Source organism: Haliotis cracherodii, unplaced genomic scaffold (genome assembly GCF_022045235.1).
Source record: "Haliotis cracherodii isolate W230 unplaced genomic scaffold, xgHalCrac1.p SCAF_9, whole genome shotgun sequence".
In the NCBI taxonomy this organism is placed as follows: Eukaryota; Metazoa; Mollusca; class Gastropoda; order Lepetellida; family Haliotidae; genus Haliotis; species Haliotis cracherodii.
In genome coordinates, this window is record NW_027266343.1 from 57,529,353 (window position 1) to 57,547,928 (window position 18,576).

General features: G+C 40.7%; 1 protein-coding gene across 1 annotated transcript in view; it reads left to right on the top strand.

The window, feature by feature from the left end:
• Window positions 1–17,464, top strand: part of LOC139452327 (alpha-catenin-like protein hmp-1) — a 57,020-nt gene extending 39,556 nt beyond the window's left edge. Inside the window, exons 17-29 of the mRNA XM_071233763.1 lie at window positions 854–964; window positions 1,731–1,911; window positions 3,323–3,557; window positions 3,862–4,030; window positions 5,477–5,582; window positions 6,446–6,652; window positions 7,670–7,786; window positions 10,806–11,056; window positions 11,298–11,432; window positions 12,259–12,359; window positions 12,979–13,081; window positions 14,665–14,751; window positions 15,008–17,464. Of these exons, the coding sequence (XP_071089864.1) occupies window positions 854–964; window positions 1,731–1,911; window positions 3,323–3,557; window positions 3,862–4,030; window positions 5,477–5,582; window positions 6,446–6,652; window positions 7,670–7,786; window positions 10,806–11,056; window positions 11,298–11,432; window positions 12,259–12,359; window positions 12,979–13,081; window positions 14,665–14,751; window positions 15,008–15,190 (1,986 nt within the window). The 3' untranslated portion in view covers window positions 15,191–17,464. The remainder of the gene's footprint in view (window positions 1–853; window positions 965–1,730; window positions 1,912–3,322; window positions 3,558–3,861; window positions 4,031–5,476; window positions 5,583–6,445; window positions 6,653–7,669; window positions 7,787–10,805; window positions 11,057–11,297; window positions 11,433–12,258; window positions 12,360–12,978; window positions 13,082–14,664; window positions 14,752–15,007) is intronic.
• Window positions 17,465–18,576: the final 1,112 nt, after the last annotated feature.

Consider the following 18,576-nt stretch of genomic DNA (forward strand, 5'->3'; position numbering starts at 1 on the left):
CCGGTTCTCCCCGATTATGTTTCTAGGTTTGTCAGCACCATACCCGTGCTCGTCGGTTTCACCGAATTGGTAAACGTCTGAGACCTGCATCACTTCCGGCTTTCCTCCCACATTAAGCTGACACGCCGTGATATAACTGGAATACTGTTAAAAGCGGCGTTAAACCCAACTCACTCACTCACTCAACATGCGTATTACATGGTAAGGTGAGCTACAACTTTGAGCTGCATCATGATGACTAACATACACTAAAACAACTGCCTTCAACACGTGTATTACATGATAAGGTGAGCTACAACCTTGAGCTGCATCAAGACGACCAGGGGAGCCAGTCAACTCACCTGGATTCAGCCCCTGGATTCAGCCCTTGGCTGCTGAAGCAGATAAGTTGGTCTGAAAGTCTGATGACTTTATCAGTCACTGCCATTCCATCAGCACCAATGGCAAATTACTTGTTCGTATTATGACGTTAGAGTTAAACTTCCCCAAGAGTCCTCAGGTGATGTAGTTAATTTCCGTCTTTCGGCTTACCTTTAGTCAGAGGTAATTAATGAGAAAGTAATTAGACAAATATAGAAAAGAGGATTATTTCCCCTGGGGAAGAAGGTGCTCTGTGCATCTCTGTACAAAACAATTTTGATCTCTTTGATCCATCAGGAATATTGGACTGATTCTAACCTATGTTAGCTCACCTGGTTCAGGACATCAAGTTCTGGCATCCATTATTTAGATTATATTGTTTCCTGTTCGTTCCCTGAAGCCCATTCTTGTTTCCCTGTTTAGATATTGTTGGAAAGTTAGTAATAGTGGCATTAAACAAAACACTCACTCACTCACTCACTCCTGTTTCTAGCTGGATAAAGTCCGAATCCACCTGGACGTTGCCGTGGATACATGGAAGACTGTAGCAGACGGCATCCTGGTAGCCATCCAGAAGGGCAGCATGGACAAGCTCAAGGTTGAGGTGGGTTGTGGACTCTTAGTTGAGATATGTGTATTGAGAGCAAGTCGCAGTAGGACATACAGAAATCAGTACTTGACTATTGTCATTCTAAGGTGGGTGGCCCAGTTGTCTAAGTTGCTGCAATTTGCTGTGCAGAGTTGCTTCCCTTGGGGATGCCAGTAACCTATGATCATGGTTCGAATTCCTGGTACACCCTGATGATGTTTCTAGCTTTGTCGGCTATGTTTTTAATGGGTTTCAATAAAGTGGTAAACATCTAAGACCTGCATCACTTCGAGCTTTGCTCCGCATCAATGTCAAATGCTGTGGTGTTGCTGAAATACTGTTTCCTCAAAGTGACATTTAACTAGATTTGTGTTAAGGTGTGAAAGGGAAGAACTATAGGACTAATTATTGGATGTTTCACCTTTGTGGTAAATGTCAACAGCCAGCTTGTATTCATGGAATAGTATGTGACAGGCGGGGATATTTCTGGAATCATATTCAAACCAGCATTAAACCTCACTCAATCACTCACTCATACTCACTCAAACACCCACACACTCAGTCGCCCCTCATTCACTCACTCAGCCGCCCACCCACCCACTCAGTCACTTGGGAAGTCGGATGGCCTAGTGGTTAAAGCGCTCGATCGTCACGCCATAGACCAAGGTTCGATTCCAGACATGTGTGAAGCCCATTTCTGGTGTCCCCCGCTGTGATATTGCTGGAATATTGCTAAAAGCGGCCTAAAACCTCACTCACTCACTCACTCACTCACTTTCAGATGACCACCCTAGAGAGTCACCAGGAAGCCCTGGGAATCCTCCTGTCCTCTGTCGACTCATTCACTGCCGACTTAACGCCTGAATCTGACGCAACCTTGACCTTCCTCAAAGACCAAAGAGATGACCTTGAAAATTTGACCATCACCATGAAGACCACAGCTGACCTCACTTTGCAGACAGGTGAGAAAATAACATCTTGAAACATATTTTTTTCCTTTTTGCTCTTCTCATTGGTCAATACCCCAGAAGTCTATGTGTATTTTTAGTTGTACATCTGCATTTTCACATTCATCAACTCATGTACTGTAGTTCAGTGCCTGATGATCATAGAACAATGATGGTCGTATCTTTCAAAACGCTGCTCTTGTAATCAGGATCCTCTCAAATGTTGAATGTATTTTTGTCGCAAAATGAGTTATGATTACCGATGTCATATGTGTCATAGACTGTGGAATTTGAATAAATGTAAAGCCAAACATTTTCCTGCTGTGGTAACATGAAGGATCATTGCCACAACAGATTAACTCTTACCCTTCTGGTACAAGGGAGGGGCGGTGGGGTAGCCTAGTGGTTAAAGCGTTCACTTATCACACCGAAGACCTGTATAAGATTCCACAAATGGGTACAATGTGTGCAGCCCATTTCTGGTGTCTCCCGCCGTGACATTGCTGGGATATTGCTAAAAGTGGCGTAAAACCATACTCACTCACTCACTCACTCACTCACTCTGGTACAAGAGAGTTAAACACTGTACTTTGAATCAATGCCTCCTCAGGTTTATGCTTGTTCATCCACTCTTATGTTATATATTTATGAGTACATATGTGGACATTCTCTACATATCTTATTTTAATACAATTTATGTAAAATTGTTGATGTGTAAAATGTGACACTTCTTTCATCCATGTGATCTTTGTCAGTGTGGTCAAGCTAGTGTGTCAGTAGCCTGAATGGATTTCAGAAATGTAAACTCTCACTTATTAGAAATAGCTTCTGGTTTGGTTAAACAGCTGTTCATGTGAAAAGAGTGAGTGCATGTCGACATACCCGGGTAATGTGTAGGAAACTCAAAAAAGACATAATGACATTTGGATCTGTAGCCACTGAGAGCGTGAGTGAGTTTGGTTTAATGCCATTTTGGACAGTACTCCAGTTCAGCTTAATGTGGGAGGAAATCCCAAAGTAATGCAGGTCTCAGACGTTTTCCACTTTGGTGAAATTCCATGGGTATGGTGCTGACAAACCTATAAACATAATCGGGGCGAACCGTGGTTTGGAACTCAGAATCAAAGGGTGCACAGAGAATTACAGCACCTTAAACAGCTGGGCCACCCTTGCCCCCAGTAGATATTGTGATGAAGTAGCAGGCCATTCTAGCATACAGTTTCTAACACTGTCACCAATGCTCAGAAGAAGATCTGCATATCATGTGTGATAAGTTTATTTGTTTGTTGTAAAATGCCACACTCAGCAATAGTCCAGTTTAGTTGATGGCCTGTAAATAAGTGAGTCTAGACAGTCAAGCCAGTGGTTGATATTGTGGATAATATTGACGTTGATATAAAGTCATCTTTGTCCACTTTTCTTACAGGAAATGCAAATGATATCTGCGTCTATCGGAGCCAGCTCAGTCAGCTGTGTCGTGAGTGGGCAGTTCTGGTCACATGCGTGCTGTCCAGTCTCCGGACACTCACCTCCCAGGTGATGACTCGGGGCTGTGACAGGATTGCTGGACTAGGTGAGGTGACGCCAGACAACGCGGACAAGGACACCATGAGAGCTGTGGGCGAAAGCGTGAAGGAACTCCTCGACAGTGTTTCTGTTGGGTATGATGTGTGGAGATTTAGTTTGTGTTGAAAATAAATACTGCATACATGTTGAACTGTAGATAACTTCAGCAAAGATTTAGACACAATCTTTAAAGATTAAACGAATTTGATGAATATCTCTATCTTATTCACCATAATAAGCACCTCTATCACTTAAAAGTTGACAATGAGCCATATAACATGAAGGAAGCGTTTAGAGGAGGGGAGAGACCAGACATACATCTTTCCTGATGTAACGGAATTTTTAATGTGCAGCAAGTTATTGTGATGTCAAATTTTGTGATAATCATGTTCTTTTCAGTAATGAAGATTTGAAATCTCAATCATTTGAAATCAGCCAATTTCTGGATTCTTCCTTGGAGAAACTTCAGACACCAGGGGGCAGTGTGGTGGAGTTCCGGGGCGTACAGGAGGCCAACATTTACATCAGTCAACACCATAGACTCGTACTGGCCCAGTGGGTTGCCAAGGTAACACTGGTCACATGTTGAGTTATGGAAGGACAATAATTTGTGACTTTTCCTCGTCATGCTGTTGTATCTCTAGTTCTTATGACTTGTACCGACCCAGTGAGTTGCCAAGGTGACACTGGTCACATATTGTGGGATGGAAGGCCACCGAAAACAATTTGTGATGAAGCTGACTTTTCCTTGTCATGCTGATGCACCTTTAGTCCTTGTGACATACTGTTGCAAAAACATTTTCGCGGAAATACTGGTGTCACCTGCCATGATATTGATGGAATATTATGTTGTTTCAAGAACTGAAATACCATGGAATTATTTTGTTTCCTTTTGAACTTACATATAGATGACTTTGGCTGATTTCATATATATATATATTATTTAGTTTTATTTATGTGTTGTTCAGACTCCCAATTTTGCAAAATTGGTAACCTTTTACGACCTGCATCACTTCAGGCTTTCCTTCTAAATTAAGTTGAAATGCTGTGTATTACTGAAATACTGTTCAAAGTGGCGTGAAACCAAACTCTCCACCTTTGAAGGAGTCATTTCCAAAATAGGTACAATGTGTGAATCCGATGTGTCAATGCCATGATGTTGATGGAATGCTGCTAGCAGTAGGTACAACCACACCCATACTGCCGAGTGGTGGGTAGCACAGTGGTGAAGGTGTTGGCTCATCTTGCCCCAAACCAGGTTCGATTCCTCACATTGATACAAAGTGTACCGACTATCTTTAGTTCTCCTGATAGGATGCTGCTATTGCTAAATATTATCCAAGGGTGCGATAACTTTTCAGTAATTGTTAACGAGCATTATAAGGGTTATTCTCACTGATTGGCTAGTTCATTCCAATTGTTCAATTGTTTTTGTTGTTTGTGAAGAAGCTCATAACATCATGACTTCATGTATTGTCGCGTGTAATTGAAGGTATATCACCCATTGTGTATGATGTCATTAACCATTTTGTGTGACATCATTCCCATAATAGGACAACAGAACCAGTATCTCCACTTGAAATATGGATACTATCATTTTCTACTTTTTCTCTGAAAAAAAAGGACAATGGGTTATTTAAAAAATTACATCCTCACAATTCAGAATTACAGATTGTCTGTCCCCCACCATGGCTCAGATCTAATAAATTCACTCAGGACAAATAATCCGTAATTTCATGTAGCGCTGAGGTTATTCTCTAAATAACTGTTTGATTGGCATTCTCAAAGTTGGTGATAAGTAAGAAAACGTACAACTTCATGGATAACAGCTTCACACCAGCTTGATAGTGGTGCAAGAATCTACATGGAAACCAGAAGTTGATATCCATAAAGTTGTATGTTTTCTTATTCTCTAAGTGTGCCGTGAAGCTCGACACAGTCACTGGGCACAGTAGTATGATGTACAGCCTATCACAGAGAACAGAGACAACACAATGGAATGTCACTGTTTTAGGTATTAGAAGCTCAACAGCTGGTGGACCACATGACCTCAGACTTCTGTCACCCTCTGGAGTCCTTCCATACACAGGCACTGGACATACACAGACTGTCTCTCACAGGTGAGATCATTGTGTAGTGTCTGTCTCACAGGTGAGATCATTGTGTAGTGTCTCTCTCACAGGTGAGATCATTGTGTAGTGTCTCTCTGACAAGTGATATCACTGTGCAGTGACTCTCTCACAAGTGAGATCATCGTGTAGTATCTCTCTCACAGGTGAAAATAAAAAAAAACAAGTGATAACCAAATATGGGATAATAGTCTCGATCCAAATGTTACAACGCGTACACTTGAAACAATTCATAATTCATCATATTATGAATATGTAAACTTGTACTGTGTGAAAAGTCGTACTAAAATACGCTATTTGAAGGGGGCGTGGCCTAAATGCAAATGTCCGATTGGGATTTTAAATTTTCCGGAGCCCTGGGTGAAATCATCTTATAACGACTGCTTCTCACAGGTGAAATCATTTCATAATGACTGTCTCTCACAGGTGAGATTATGTTGTAATACCTGTTTCTCATTTTACATTTGGAAATTCGTCAACTTTATAAGATGTCACTGAGACAGGCATCACCTGTCTGTTCCCTTCCCTGTGGAATCCAGGTCACACCAGCACCCACTTGAACAAAGTGATCTTAGCGCTAAGATGATCGTAACTCCCCTACTTTAACATAGGTTTACAATAGTCGTAGTGCTAAGATCGCTTTGTACAAGTGGGCCGTGGTCCCAGTGACCTTTGCATGTCACTCAGTGGATGATGTGGACAGTGTACCAGGACAGCACATACCTTGTTCATGAAATCAATCACTGAATCATCTGGTCCTGATTAGTTTACAGACATCTGTGCCATAGGTGTAATATTGATGACTGCAACAAACAACAACGCTGTTTCATCAATGTTTCCCCTTCTGTCACCAGATCCAGCATCCTCGGCGGAACATAGATCCAACTACCTGTGCGAGGTGAGCAAGATGGCGGCCAACATCAGCATGGTGCAACAGAAGGCACTCAACGCCATCCAGCTGTCCCCGGACCTGGCCAAAAGGGGCGTTGTCAGGCGGTGCCTAGACGATATCGCTGCCCTCACACCCCAGCTGCTGGACAAGCTGAAGTCCTTTGTTGAGGGTAGGTAGCGCTGGAGTCATCTTGGTGCAAGATCTGTACCCTTTGTTGTGGGTAGGTATCACTGGAGCCATCTTGGTGCAAGGTCTCAACCCTTTGTTGTAGGTAGGTAGCACTGGTGTCATCTATCTCAACCCTTTGTTGAGGGTAGGTAGCGCTGGAGTCATCTTGGTGCAAGATCTGTACCCTTTGTTGTGGGTAGGTAGCGCTGGAGTCATCTTGGTGCAAGATCTGTACCCTTTGTTGTGGGTAGGTAGCACTGGTGTCATCTATCTCAACCCTTTGTTGTGGGTAGATAACACTGAAGTCATCTTGGTGCAAGATCTCAACCCTTTGTTGTGGGTAGTTATCACTGGAGTCATCTTGGTGCGAGATCTCAACTCTTTGTTGTGGGTAGGTAACACTGAAGTCATCTTGGTGCAAGATCTCAACCCTTTGTTGTGGGTAGGTAACACTGAAGTCATCTTGGTGCAAGATCTCAACCCTTTGTTGTGGGTAGGTAACACTGAAGTCATCTTGGTGCAAGATCTCAACCTTTTGTTGTGGGTAGGTAACACTGAAGTCATCTTGGTGCAAGATCTCAACCCTTGTTGTGGGTAGGTAACACTGAAGTCATCTTGGTGCAAGATCTCAACCATTTGTTGTGGGTACGTAACACTAAAGTCATCTTGGTGCAAGATCTCAACCCTTGTTGTGGGTAGGTAACACTGAAGTCATTTTGGTGCAAGATCTCAACCCTTTGTTGTGGGTAGGTACCACTGGAGTGTTTCAGACAGTAATACGGATGACTCTATGTGTTTCAGACAGTAATACGGATGACTTTATGTGTTTCAGACAATAATACGGATGACTCTATGTGTTTCAGACAGTGATACGGATGACTCTATGTGTTTAAGACAGTAATACGGATGACTCTATGTGTTTAAGACAGTAATACGGATGACTCTATGTGTTTCAGACAGTAATACGGATGACTCTATGTGTTTCAGACAGTAATACGGATGACTCTATGTGTTTCAGACAGTAATACGGATGACACGGAGCAGGAGACTCTCAAGGTCCAGTGGGCAGCTCGCATGAAGAAACTGACACTGACTCTCCAGCAGATGCCTGACCTTAGACCCACACTCAACACCGGTATGTGTGTCTGGGTGAAATCAGGCAGTACAGATATCTCCAAGGAGATATCGCTAATAATAAATTGTATCACAATTGTTTAAAGACCATTTTGACACATCAATTACCATGACATCACAATCAAATGACATCAGTAACATCTCTGCCACTGAAGGCTGGTTAGCTGTACCATTTACACTGAAGACACTGGTCATTACTGTAACAAATGATTTTGTATAATAAATAGAATGTTTACTAAAGAATAACTCAGCATTGGGGATAAGTATGTTTTGCAATCACACCTGTTACTGATTTGTACCACTGTGTTGGCCACCTGTTGGCTAAAAGCTGTCAGTTTGTGTACAAACAGTGGAACCAGTTTAACCAGTGAAGATATCTCAAAGTAGGATATTGTAAAGTTATATTCTGAGCATATTTTCTAGTGGTCTTTATGTCATCCCATGATGGAGTTATCTCCCTGTGATGGAATCTTTCCTCACAATATAACTTTGACGCTCGAGTTTTGTTTGTGTCCTTGCATTCGTAACATTCTATGTTGTATATGCAGAGACCATATAATAGAGGGATGGCCCTCACCAACAGTTTATCACTAACCATCAGCGCTACGGTCTTGCATGTAACTGATACACCCCGACACCCTGCTGTTAACCTCCCTGTACCGCTGCAGATGCACAATAGATTCGCAGACATTCACAACTGACCATTCTGGTAACCACGTAAACAATATTACATAATATCCGGAGTAAGAGTTAATTCCCTTATCCGAGATTTCTCCGACTACGACCAGCGACAATCCAATAAAAGGACGTCTCTTAGCGGATTACACAGATTTTTGTATGATATCTCTCATTAGCACACGTCAGTTGGCTGCAAATTATTTGCTGAACACGTGTGTCTTCCGGGACATTTATTTCAATTTACATATCTCATTTTATGCTGCAATTGTTAACTATTATAAATAAACAAATATACCAAATTTACTACGAACGCCACAGAAAACTACGATCCGGTACATTGCACAGGAACTCAGGAAGTGTAAATAAAACTCATTCAGAAGCAGGGAAGACACTTGTAACATATCACCATATTCCCGATGTTCACAAAATATATCTCCAGATTAACTTCATATCTTATAATAAGTTCAGACTAGATTTACTTGCAAAAATGCATGATCACCGACTGGTGTAAATGCTTTACTATTAGCCAGAAAAAAAATGGCGCCATATTAATGTTTTTATTTCATGTAAATTCGCTACTATTTTATAATGCTAATAGTTCCAATGAATTAAAAATACACATTAAACTACGAGCGTTGTTAAATGAATTTTCGATGTGTCTGACAATGGTCTTCGAAAGAATCAAATGTTATTGGTTACTGCCAGTTTGGGTCTAGCAGTGATAATAGGGTTTGCTGGAGCGAGATAAGTTTGACACCTTCGACCTTGTTGTCTGGAACTTCTATCCCGACGACTGCCGATATAATCCTTCTTTTTTCTTGGCATTTACAAAGCAAATGATAATTTTATAATACAAATATTTCATGTAACGGATTTTTATTTTTGTATGATGTTTTCATTGTTGTGTAAATACACAAAGTAAGTAGTACCTTCATCATATTTACATTATTATGATTGGGTTTAGGCCAAGATCATTTTGCTCATAATCAATATTTACACGGCATAAAATAAATAACTGATTAAATGTAGTCATGATTAATACAGACAAAATCTTCAGAAGATAACAAATATGTAGTATTGTAGTATGTAGTATATGCGCGATATGTGATAGAAGCCTAACTGAAACAAAGTTAAACTTACGAAAAAATGGCGAAAGCAATGGTAAAAAAAATACGCGTCTTACAAAAACAATTCTAATATAATACAATATAAGTCACTTTGTATAATGTTGCAAAAGATATATGCGAATGATAATCACAGACAAAATGCATGTTATTTCGTCTGCTATATGGTAACTTAATTTAAAATATGTGACGTAAAATATGGCCTTTCGCCAAACATCATACAAAAAAACCTACCGATCGTACCTAAATAACTTTGGTACCAAGCCAAAGGGGAAATCGTGATGAATGTAAAACTATTTAATTCAGGACCGATGATAGGAACACATTCGTCTGAAAGCATGCGAAAATTAAGAGTTGTGGTGTAATTATTTCGGGAAAAGTCAGATTTAGTCCCATTTCTGGAGTCAAAATCTGAAATATCGCATCCGCCCTAAATTTGTAAATGGCACTAAGCCAATTTTTAACACATTTCCTTTTTATACACCTCGGTAACCAAGGACTTTCATCGCGAATTAGAGGCCGTTATTGAAAATCAAAATCTGCACTTTTGCCGATTTTACATGTGCGCCATTTTGTTCTCTCGGACAAAGACGAAGCGTGATCACAGTCATCAAATACAGTGACAACGACATGCTTTAGGGCATCAACAAATCTCAGTTGTAATGTTAACAATGTTAAGAAATACATGAGTGTAATTTTGTATTGTAAAATATATCTTTCGTATGGGAAAAAAAGGCGACAACGATGACTGCAGTGAACGCGTTTCTGCTCGCTTCCGGACAGGCTGCGCAGTACAAGCCGTAGCACTGATGGTTTTGCGCATAGGCTAGAGGGCCGTCCCTCTATTATATGGTCTCTGGTATATGTGTATAAATTCTATGAAATTGTGGTGTAATTGTGTGCCTAGAGGGGCAGTTAGGATACAAAAAAACCTCAAGCCTAAAAAAACACCCAGAAGTGACATTGTGTGGACAAGCTCCTTCCCAGCGCATGACACTCTCAGTAACATCGCTGCCACCAGTGTGGAATACAAAGGGAAATAACTCTGTCATGGGTTAACATAAAGAACACTTGAAAATATGGTCAAAATTTAACTTTACATTATAAATGACCACAACACACTTACTCAACAGGTTGTAAGTAACTTTTTTATTGACCAGCCAGGTGATACAATTAATATATGATTAATATATATATTGGTTGTATTTACATTTTCAGAGATTGTGAAACTATTAACAATGGAGCCTAGCAGAAATGGTTTACCCAAGAATATTTCGAAAGAAGAGGGTAAGCTGAAACAACAGGACATTGAGGACGAAGTAGGTGCTGAAGGAGGACCACAGACACCTCTCAGGACACCAGGAAACAGGGGACATAACTCTCTTATAGGAACACCCATGCTGGGAATGTCTAGACATGACACGCCATTGCTTGGCACACCCAACCATAAACCACTTCGATCTATAATGGTATGTCGTTTTGCATTTGGTACCAGTTGCTCACTCAATGTCTGAAGCCTTGGCAAGTAAAAGATTCATATGCAGTGAAGAGTCTAGAATATTTCTGTTTTTACTTTTATCTCTGGGATTTGTCTGGACCAAAAAATCCATATGCTGTCCTGAAACATAATTGTTTGGTCTCTTCCTTTTTGCGAAAATAATTGTATGCCTTAAACTACCTCAAGCAAAATCCCCATCTTGTCTGCTGCAGTCATCAGCTGTGTATCTGGAGGAGGTTACAAACCAATGGAGCACAGGAGAAAACCAGGTTATTCTGGTTGCCATGGAGATCGTCAAACACACAAAGAACATTGCAGAATATTGTTTTGGGAGAGGAGAGTTGGAGGTAAGTGAGGAACTGAAACAGCATCAAGTGAAGCTTTGTGACTAACAACATCAGCGCTGTGTTAAACTGCAGCTGCTCATACAGGCTTGTCATATATTGACTGGGGCTGTGTTGGCCAACAACTAGTTAGCAATATATTGTGATACAGGCGTCTGTATTGCAATACATAATGTGATATATTGAGAGCTTAAATGTTTGACAGTTATTGACACACTTTGTACATGCAGATCTTATTTTCTACAAACTAAGGTAAATATTACTGAGGAGGTCAGTCGCTGCCATTTTGTTGTCATAGATACAGGGGAGATAACAATGTGAGAAAAAAATCATATCTATGTTTCGGCCGTTTTGTCAATTTTGAAAGGAAAACATGATTTATGAATGAATTTCTGTGTAGATTTTAGCTTAAACGATACGAATATATTTGGTATTTATTTTGTTAGACAATACAAAGGAAAACAAAGGAAAAATATTGCTATACTTATTGTTTGAGAAGCGAATTGCAGTCTACTAGTAATACCATGCAGTTTTGATATCTACACTTAATACACTGGTCATAAGAGGTGACTAATTGGATCAGGTGGAGAGACTTGGCAACTTGGTTGATTGCATGCCATCGTTACCCCATGACATAGGCTGTTGCTCATAATGTCAAGCACTGGTTGGCTGGTCCAGATTCAGTTATTTGCCGTCATATATTGCTGAGTGGCGTTATACAACAACCAATTAGATAAATGTTACTGGTGAACCTCTAGGTACAGTAACAGTGGTTATTTCAAGGCCTTTGTTGAAGCATCAGTGATGCAGCTCTCTCCGTGTGTTGTAGGACACTGCTGGGTTGGTGCGTGCTGCCTCCAGTGTGGTGGAGAATGGACAGAAGATGCAGCGGTACATCCGGGCACTGGCCGACAGCTGTGTGGAGGAGAGGTATTGCCATAGTTGTGGATTTCAAAGACTGCAACTCCTCTAAACTGACACACTAAGGCTAAAAAAAATTAATAGTCTTGGTTCTCAGGCACCACCCACATCATCATAAAGTCTGCGGAATGTTTTGTTTATATTTCCATTTTCAAAAACATATAAAAATTCTAAAACTTTAACACAATGCACACAAGAAAATGAAAATGGAAACAAAAACGAAATGTCAATTGAACTTTATGATGATGTGGGCAGTGCCTGAGAACCGAGACTATTACTTTTTTTAGCCTTATATAACTGAAATACAGTTCAAGCATACAACCAAACTCGCACATTCACCCCATAAAAGAAAAGTAGTCTGTATTTGTCGAGACATTTGTGACACAAACACCTGTTGTTAGCCTGATGGAAACGTGTTACTCGAGATACTTTCACTCACTCACTCACTCACTCACTCACTCACTCACTCACCCACCCACCCACCCACCCACGCACTCACTCACTCGCTCACTCACGCACGCACTCTCACTCACTCACTCACTCACTCAACCACCAACCCACTCACTCACCCACCCACTCACTCACTCACTCACTCACTCAATTTCTACACAAAGCCCTGTGCTTGCAGTGATGCTCGAGACCTGAGAGTGTGTGTGGACAAGATCAGCTCCTTCACCACCCAGCTGAACATCATCTGCAACGTCCTGCACAACTCCCCGACCACAGCCGAGGTGAGAGACGTGCATGCCTTGCTTCAGATCAGTCTCCTTTTTCTCATGGTGGGGTAGCCTATTGGTTAAAGCGTTCCCTGTCTCGATGAAGACCCGGGTTTGATTCCCCACATGGGTTCAATGTGTGAAGCTGATTTCTGGTGTTCCCCATCATGATATTGCTGTGATATTGCTAAAAGCTCATTCACTCACTTGTTTCTCATTAGCACAGTTTTGAAATGTTTGATTTATAAATTCTATTTGCAAGAAACACAGATGATATTCTTCTTGTGCCCCCTGTCATGGTAATTGTGGAATATTACTAAAGACAGATTTATACGATTTCGAACCAATGATATGTCCTGGATAAGTTAAACCTCGTGGGGACTTTAGGTCCCTTGTAATTCATGGGTACGATGTGTGAAGCTCATTGCTTGTGTCCCCCACCATGATATTGCTGGAATATTGGAATATGACACATGAAGATCCTAGGTAGAAAAGGTCTTCAACAACCCATGCTTGTCTTAAAAGGAGACTATGCTTGTCATAACAGGCGATGAATGGGATCGGGTGGTCAGACTTGGTTGATGCATGTCATCGTATCCCAATTTTCTTTTCATCTCATTTGTACAGTTTGGAAAGTTTGAATAAACCTTTATCTTCAGAAGAACCCATAAGATCTCACAGTTCAACCATTCTCAGAGATTTATATCGGTTCTGAAAACATTTATTCTTTTAATAGAATCTACATGGAACAAGATCTTTCATAAATGCCATTTCTTACATTGTTTTGGAATGAGGGTAAAATTGTTCTAAATTTCATTATAAATTGAATATGTTTAAGGACATTATGGACAGGTAGGGGAGCCTAGTGGTCAGGGTGTTTGCTTGTCACCATAGATCTGGGTTTGACTCCCAACAAGAGTGCAATGTGTGAGGCCCAGAGTAAGTGCCCCCTGATGTTGCACAATAATGCTCACTTAATGACACAAATACTAGGGTTGTCACGATAAATCGTAATATCGATATATTGCTATTGGTAAGCACTTAAAGTCAATAAATCGATTGTTAAATCAGTTTCCGATCAATAGTATCGATTTCAGTTAAGAATATTGATAGTATCAATTGTATTTACCATATCAATAAAATACATGCAATGCTGTTCAAATTTGTTTCTTTTGATCATGAGTGGTAGTAACTTACACATGGTAATGTGGAAGTTTCTTTTTCTTAAATTATTAGGGTACAGAAAAAACAAATCAGTCATATCTCAAACTTTACTTTTTATTTGTTGTTATGGTTATCACATTCAAAGGACACTTCAGTTCCAAGGTTTAATTCAACTCTAAAATCCATCTAAAATGATACACTGAAACTATCGATATTTATCACAATAGTTGCCTGCAATATCCATAGTTATCCCAATAGTGATTTCCGGACCAATAGTCACCCCTACTCAATACCTCCTGTGAGTTTTTATATTATTGGTTATGAATTAATGCATGTCATGATACAACTGTAATACTGTTCAAAAGCGGCACTGACTCACTATGAATTAGCATCTACTCCGTGTGAGATTAAGAGTGTTTTCTTCTCCCTATCAGAGTGATAAGATCGTGCTAAGGAACGCCAGCAACCTGCTGAAGGCAGTTCATGAGGCCTTCCTGGAGGCGGAAAAGGGCGGAGTCAGGGTGAGTTGTCATAGCAACTGTTCTGATTAAGAATTCATAATTTTAAATCTGATCTAGTCAAATCTCGTTTCAACAAATCCACAAATATGTTGGCTTGTTTGCCTGGTCGAGATGCCATTTTTAAGAGGCCATCATAATATGTCATGATTCCTAATACTGAATTCGATTTAAAGCAAAACTTTAAGATGACAAGATACAGATATGTAAATGAGTATGTCACATGGGCTGTTGATACATACTGTTATTTCTGTGCCAGGGTTTGACAGACAAATCTGGGAAGGACAGTGAAGATGGAGACATCCTTGCCCTGGTGTCCGAGTGGCAGAGGGCGCTGGTCTTGCAGAGGTCGGCCGAGGCAAACACGGCCCCTAGGGATGAGCTGGGGCTACGACGGGTGGAACGACATCGACCCCCTTCACTGGTTCACATTCTTGAGTAGGGGAGTCACAATATGCAAACTTTATGAAATTATGTGTGACACTACCATTGCATCATTGTCCATGAAATTCTCCATGTTCCTTTCTGCCATGACTGGGACATTTATTGCCTAAAACCATCTTCCCGAGGCAAAAGATTTTGGCTGGACTAACAAGTCAATGCATAGTCCAATCAAAATTGCGTAATGAAATCGACATCTGTTTGTCAACTGATATAAGAGGCAGAATCTGATTGGTCAGTAGGAGGGACATAGAAGGGACATAACTCATAATAGCCACTGGTGGCACTACGATTGAGTCCTGAAATTCCAGTCTAGTCAGTAAAGTTCCTTGCTGTAGGAAGATGCTTGAAACAAGCTTGTGGTAGCTCGCATATTCCAGTAGCATTATACATAGATCTAGCATGATAATTTGTATTAGGTAGTAAGGTAAACATAAAGCTAGACTAGTTTTATAGATACAGTTTTGTTTATTGACAGTCATTTTTGCCAGACTTTATGCATTTTAGTTCCAAGATTGATACAGAATTAGAATATTAATCGATAATTTAACAGCAGGAGAAACTAACATTTTTAGTCCACTAGTTCTTATAAAAAAATAAAGCACAACCCTAAAAATGGCAAATTTCTACTAATCCCTATGACACCTTAACTATTGGCAGTTTGGCAAGGACGACAGGACCGTGGCATCTCTATTGACAATGGGAATTCAGAAAAAAACATTATATAACTTATGACTGCTTAATTGGGAATTTTATAAGCGTGCGGAGCACCCGCAATGAAATTGTACTTTTATGAGTAAACTGAAATAAGGTCTAAATATGATTATCCCTGGCTTCCGGCGGAAGTCACAAGCCTTTCAAAGTCACGTGAGAAAAACGAGATCTCGTCCTTGATATTCTGAGCGAAGAAGAATAGACAAGTATATTAAGTGTGATAACAGTTTACTCAACAAAATAACAAATACTGGTACAGTACATGTCGTGACAGCAACAAAACCGAACGTCTTTGAATATCTGTGACACCGGCCCAAGTATCAGATCCTGCACCAGAGTTCGAAGACAACAAAGTCAACTTGTAAACCATGGTAAACTAGTCTTGAACACATCTGTTTTCCAGTCCACCCATACTCACAGGTACCATGATCCCACTTCATAGAACCTAAGCCAACTAGAACAGCAACAAACACACGAAGTGGAGCCTCCTTCCTCTACAGTCTGCAAACTCTTCTAACTGCAAACAAAAAACACTCATCAGTTTATGGTTTCACTAAATAAACTCTTTCACATATAAAATGAGAACTCCACCATTAATCATTTAATAATATGATCTAGAACAAAAGATCTTTCACTTAAGATATAAGTTGAATCCATTCAAGCACATTATGTGTAACCACCAGGGTGGAGAGGGAGGGATTTAGACCCTATTTCAGTTTACTCATAAAATTACAATTTCATTGCGCACGCTTAAAAAATTCCCAATTTTATTTCGTAAACTGAAATAAGGTCTAAATGTGATTGTTTAAAAGTTCTGATCCCTGATAATTCTGTATCCGAACAGTTTGCATTGTAATATCATCTGATTCATTAGGGTTTAGAACAATGTTTACAAATTTCTCATTGGTGGTTTTTTTAATGCCTTTTTCATAATATCTATGAAAGGTTTTAGCTTTTGACCAGTCTGCACATTTGAAAATTTCAGCAACTGACATCCCCAATTTTCTGGCTTTGGAAGTAGCCGCTGATCTAGTTGAATGAGCCTGGAATTTCTTGGTATCAATCCCTGCCTGTTTCATCAGCTGTTTCAACCAATTAGAAACAGTTGATGTGACAACTGGTCTATGTGGCTTGGAACATCCCAAGAACAATTGATGTTCCTGCTCTGAAGATGCTCTCCAGAACTTAGTTCTGTGTAGGTAAGCTCTAAGTGCTGATGTGGGGTCAAGTTCGGGTATGTCACATGAATAAACGGTCACTTTGCTTGGACAAGACCCCCACCTTCCGTGTTTTTGTCAATCTAGTAATAACAAATTCAATGTGGTCTCCAAAATCTGAAACATTGTTAGGATCTAATTTGTGCAACTCAGAAGCCCTACTCGCATTCGCCAGTGCTAACAACATAGCTGTCTTTTGTGTAAGGATCTTATCAGGTAAGTCACTGTTTGGGCCTAAACTTTTAATGTACTCTGTCACTGTGTCAACGTCCCAAGTCTCGGTGTACTTAGGCTGGTTAGGCCTTTCATTGAATATTGCTCTCATTGTGTTCTTAATTTCTTTCGTTTGATCCCCTGGACACGCCAGAAACCTATGATTGTGGGTTCGAATCCCTGTTCGCCCCGATTATGTTTCTAGGTTTGTCAGCACCATACCCGTGCTCGTGGGTTTCACCAAAGTGGTAAACATCTGAGACCTGCATCACTTTGGGCTTTCCTCCCACATTAAGCATTAAGCTGACACGGAATAACTGGAATAATATTAAACGCGGCGTTAAATCCAACTCACTCACTCACTCACTCGTTTGACCTACCGGTTCTCCCTGCACATGGGGATGAACAGCTGAAATAGCAGATCTTATTGCATTGATTGTGCTGTAAGAATAGCCTGATTCATGCAGATGAGTGAGAAAGTTCATCACATTTGCCACAGAGGCTTGAAATGGATCAATTTCCCACCCCATGCGCCAACTACGCCATTTCTGCCAGGAGCTGTTGTAAGAGTTCCTGGTGCCTGGGCGCCTGGATTTAGAGAGGAACTTTGAAATAGATTCAGAAATGCCTTCTGGCTGGTTACAACTCCTGAGATTCTCCAGGCTGCAAGGGTAAGAGACCCTTTTTCCATCAGGGGGTGGGTCTCCCCTGCTGGAGACGACAACATCTGTGGGTCTGGAGGAAGGAGGATTGGCTCCTCTGTTTACAAGCTCATCAGAATAGGGAACCACGGTTGGCTTTGCCATGTGGGAGCTATTAGTATGAGTTCTGATTTCTCCTTTTTTATCTGGCCGCCAGCTGACATACCTGTCCAGCTGTCTGTTCAGTCTGTTGGCAAACAGATCCACATTTATTGGTCCCCAAATTTTGTTTATTTGATTGAAATAAACTGTTTTCAGTTTCCAGTTGCTGGAGTCTGAGTGGTGTCTCGACTCCCAATCTGCCTCCACATTGTCCTTCCCGGGAAGATATTTGGCTGATATTATGTTCTTTCTCTCGAGGCAGTAATCCCAGATCATTTGGGCTACCGTCAACAAGTCCATGGACTTTGTTCCCTCTTTCTTGTTGAGGTATGCCGCTGCTGATCGGTTGTCCATCCTTAGATGGATGTGCACCTCTGTTCTGCTCTTGGCAAATGTCTGAATGGATAACCAAGCAGCTATAAGCTCCAGAACATTGATGT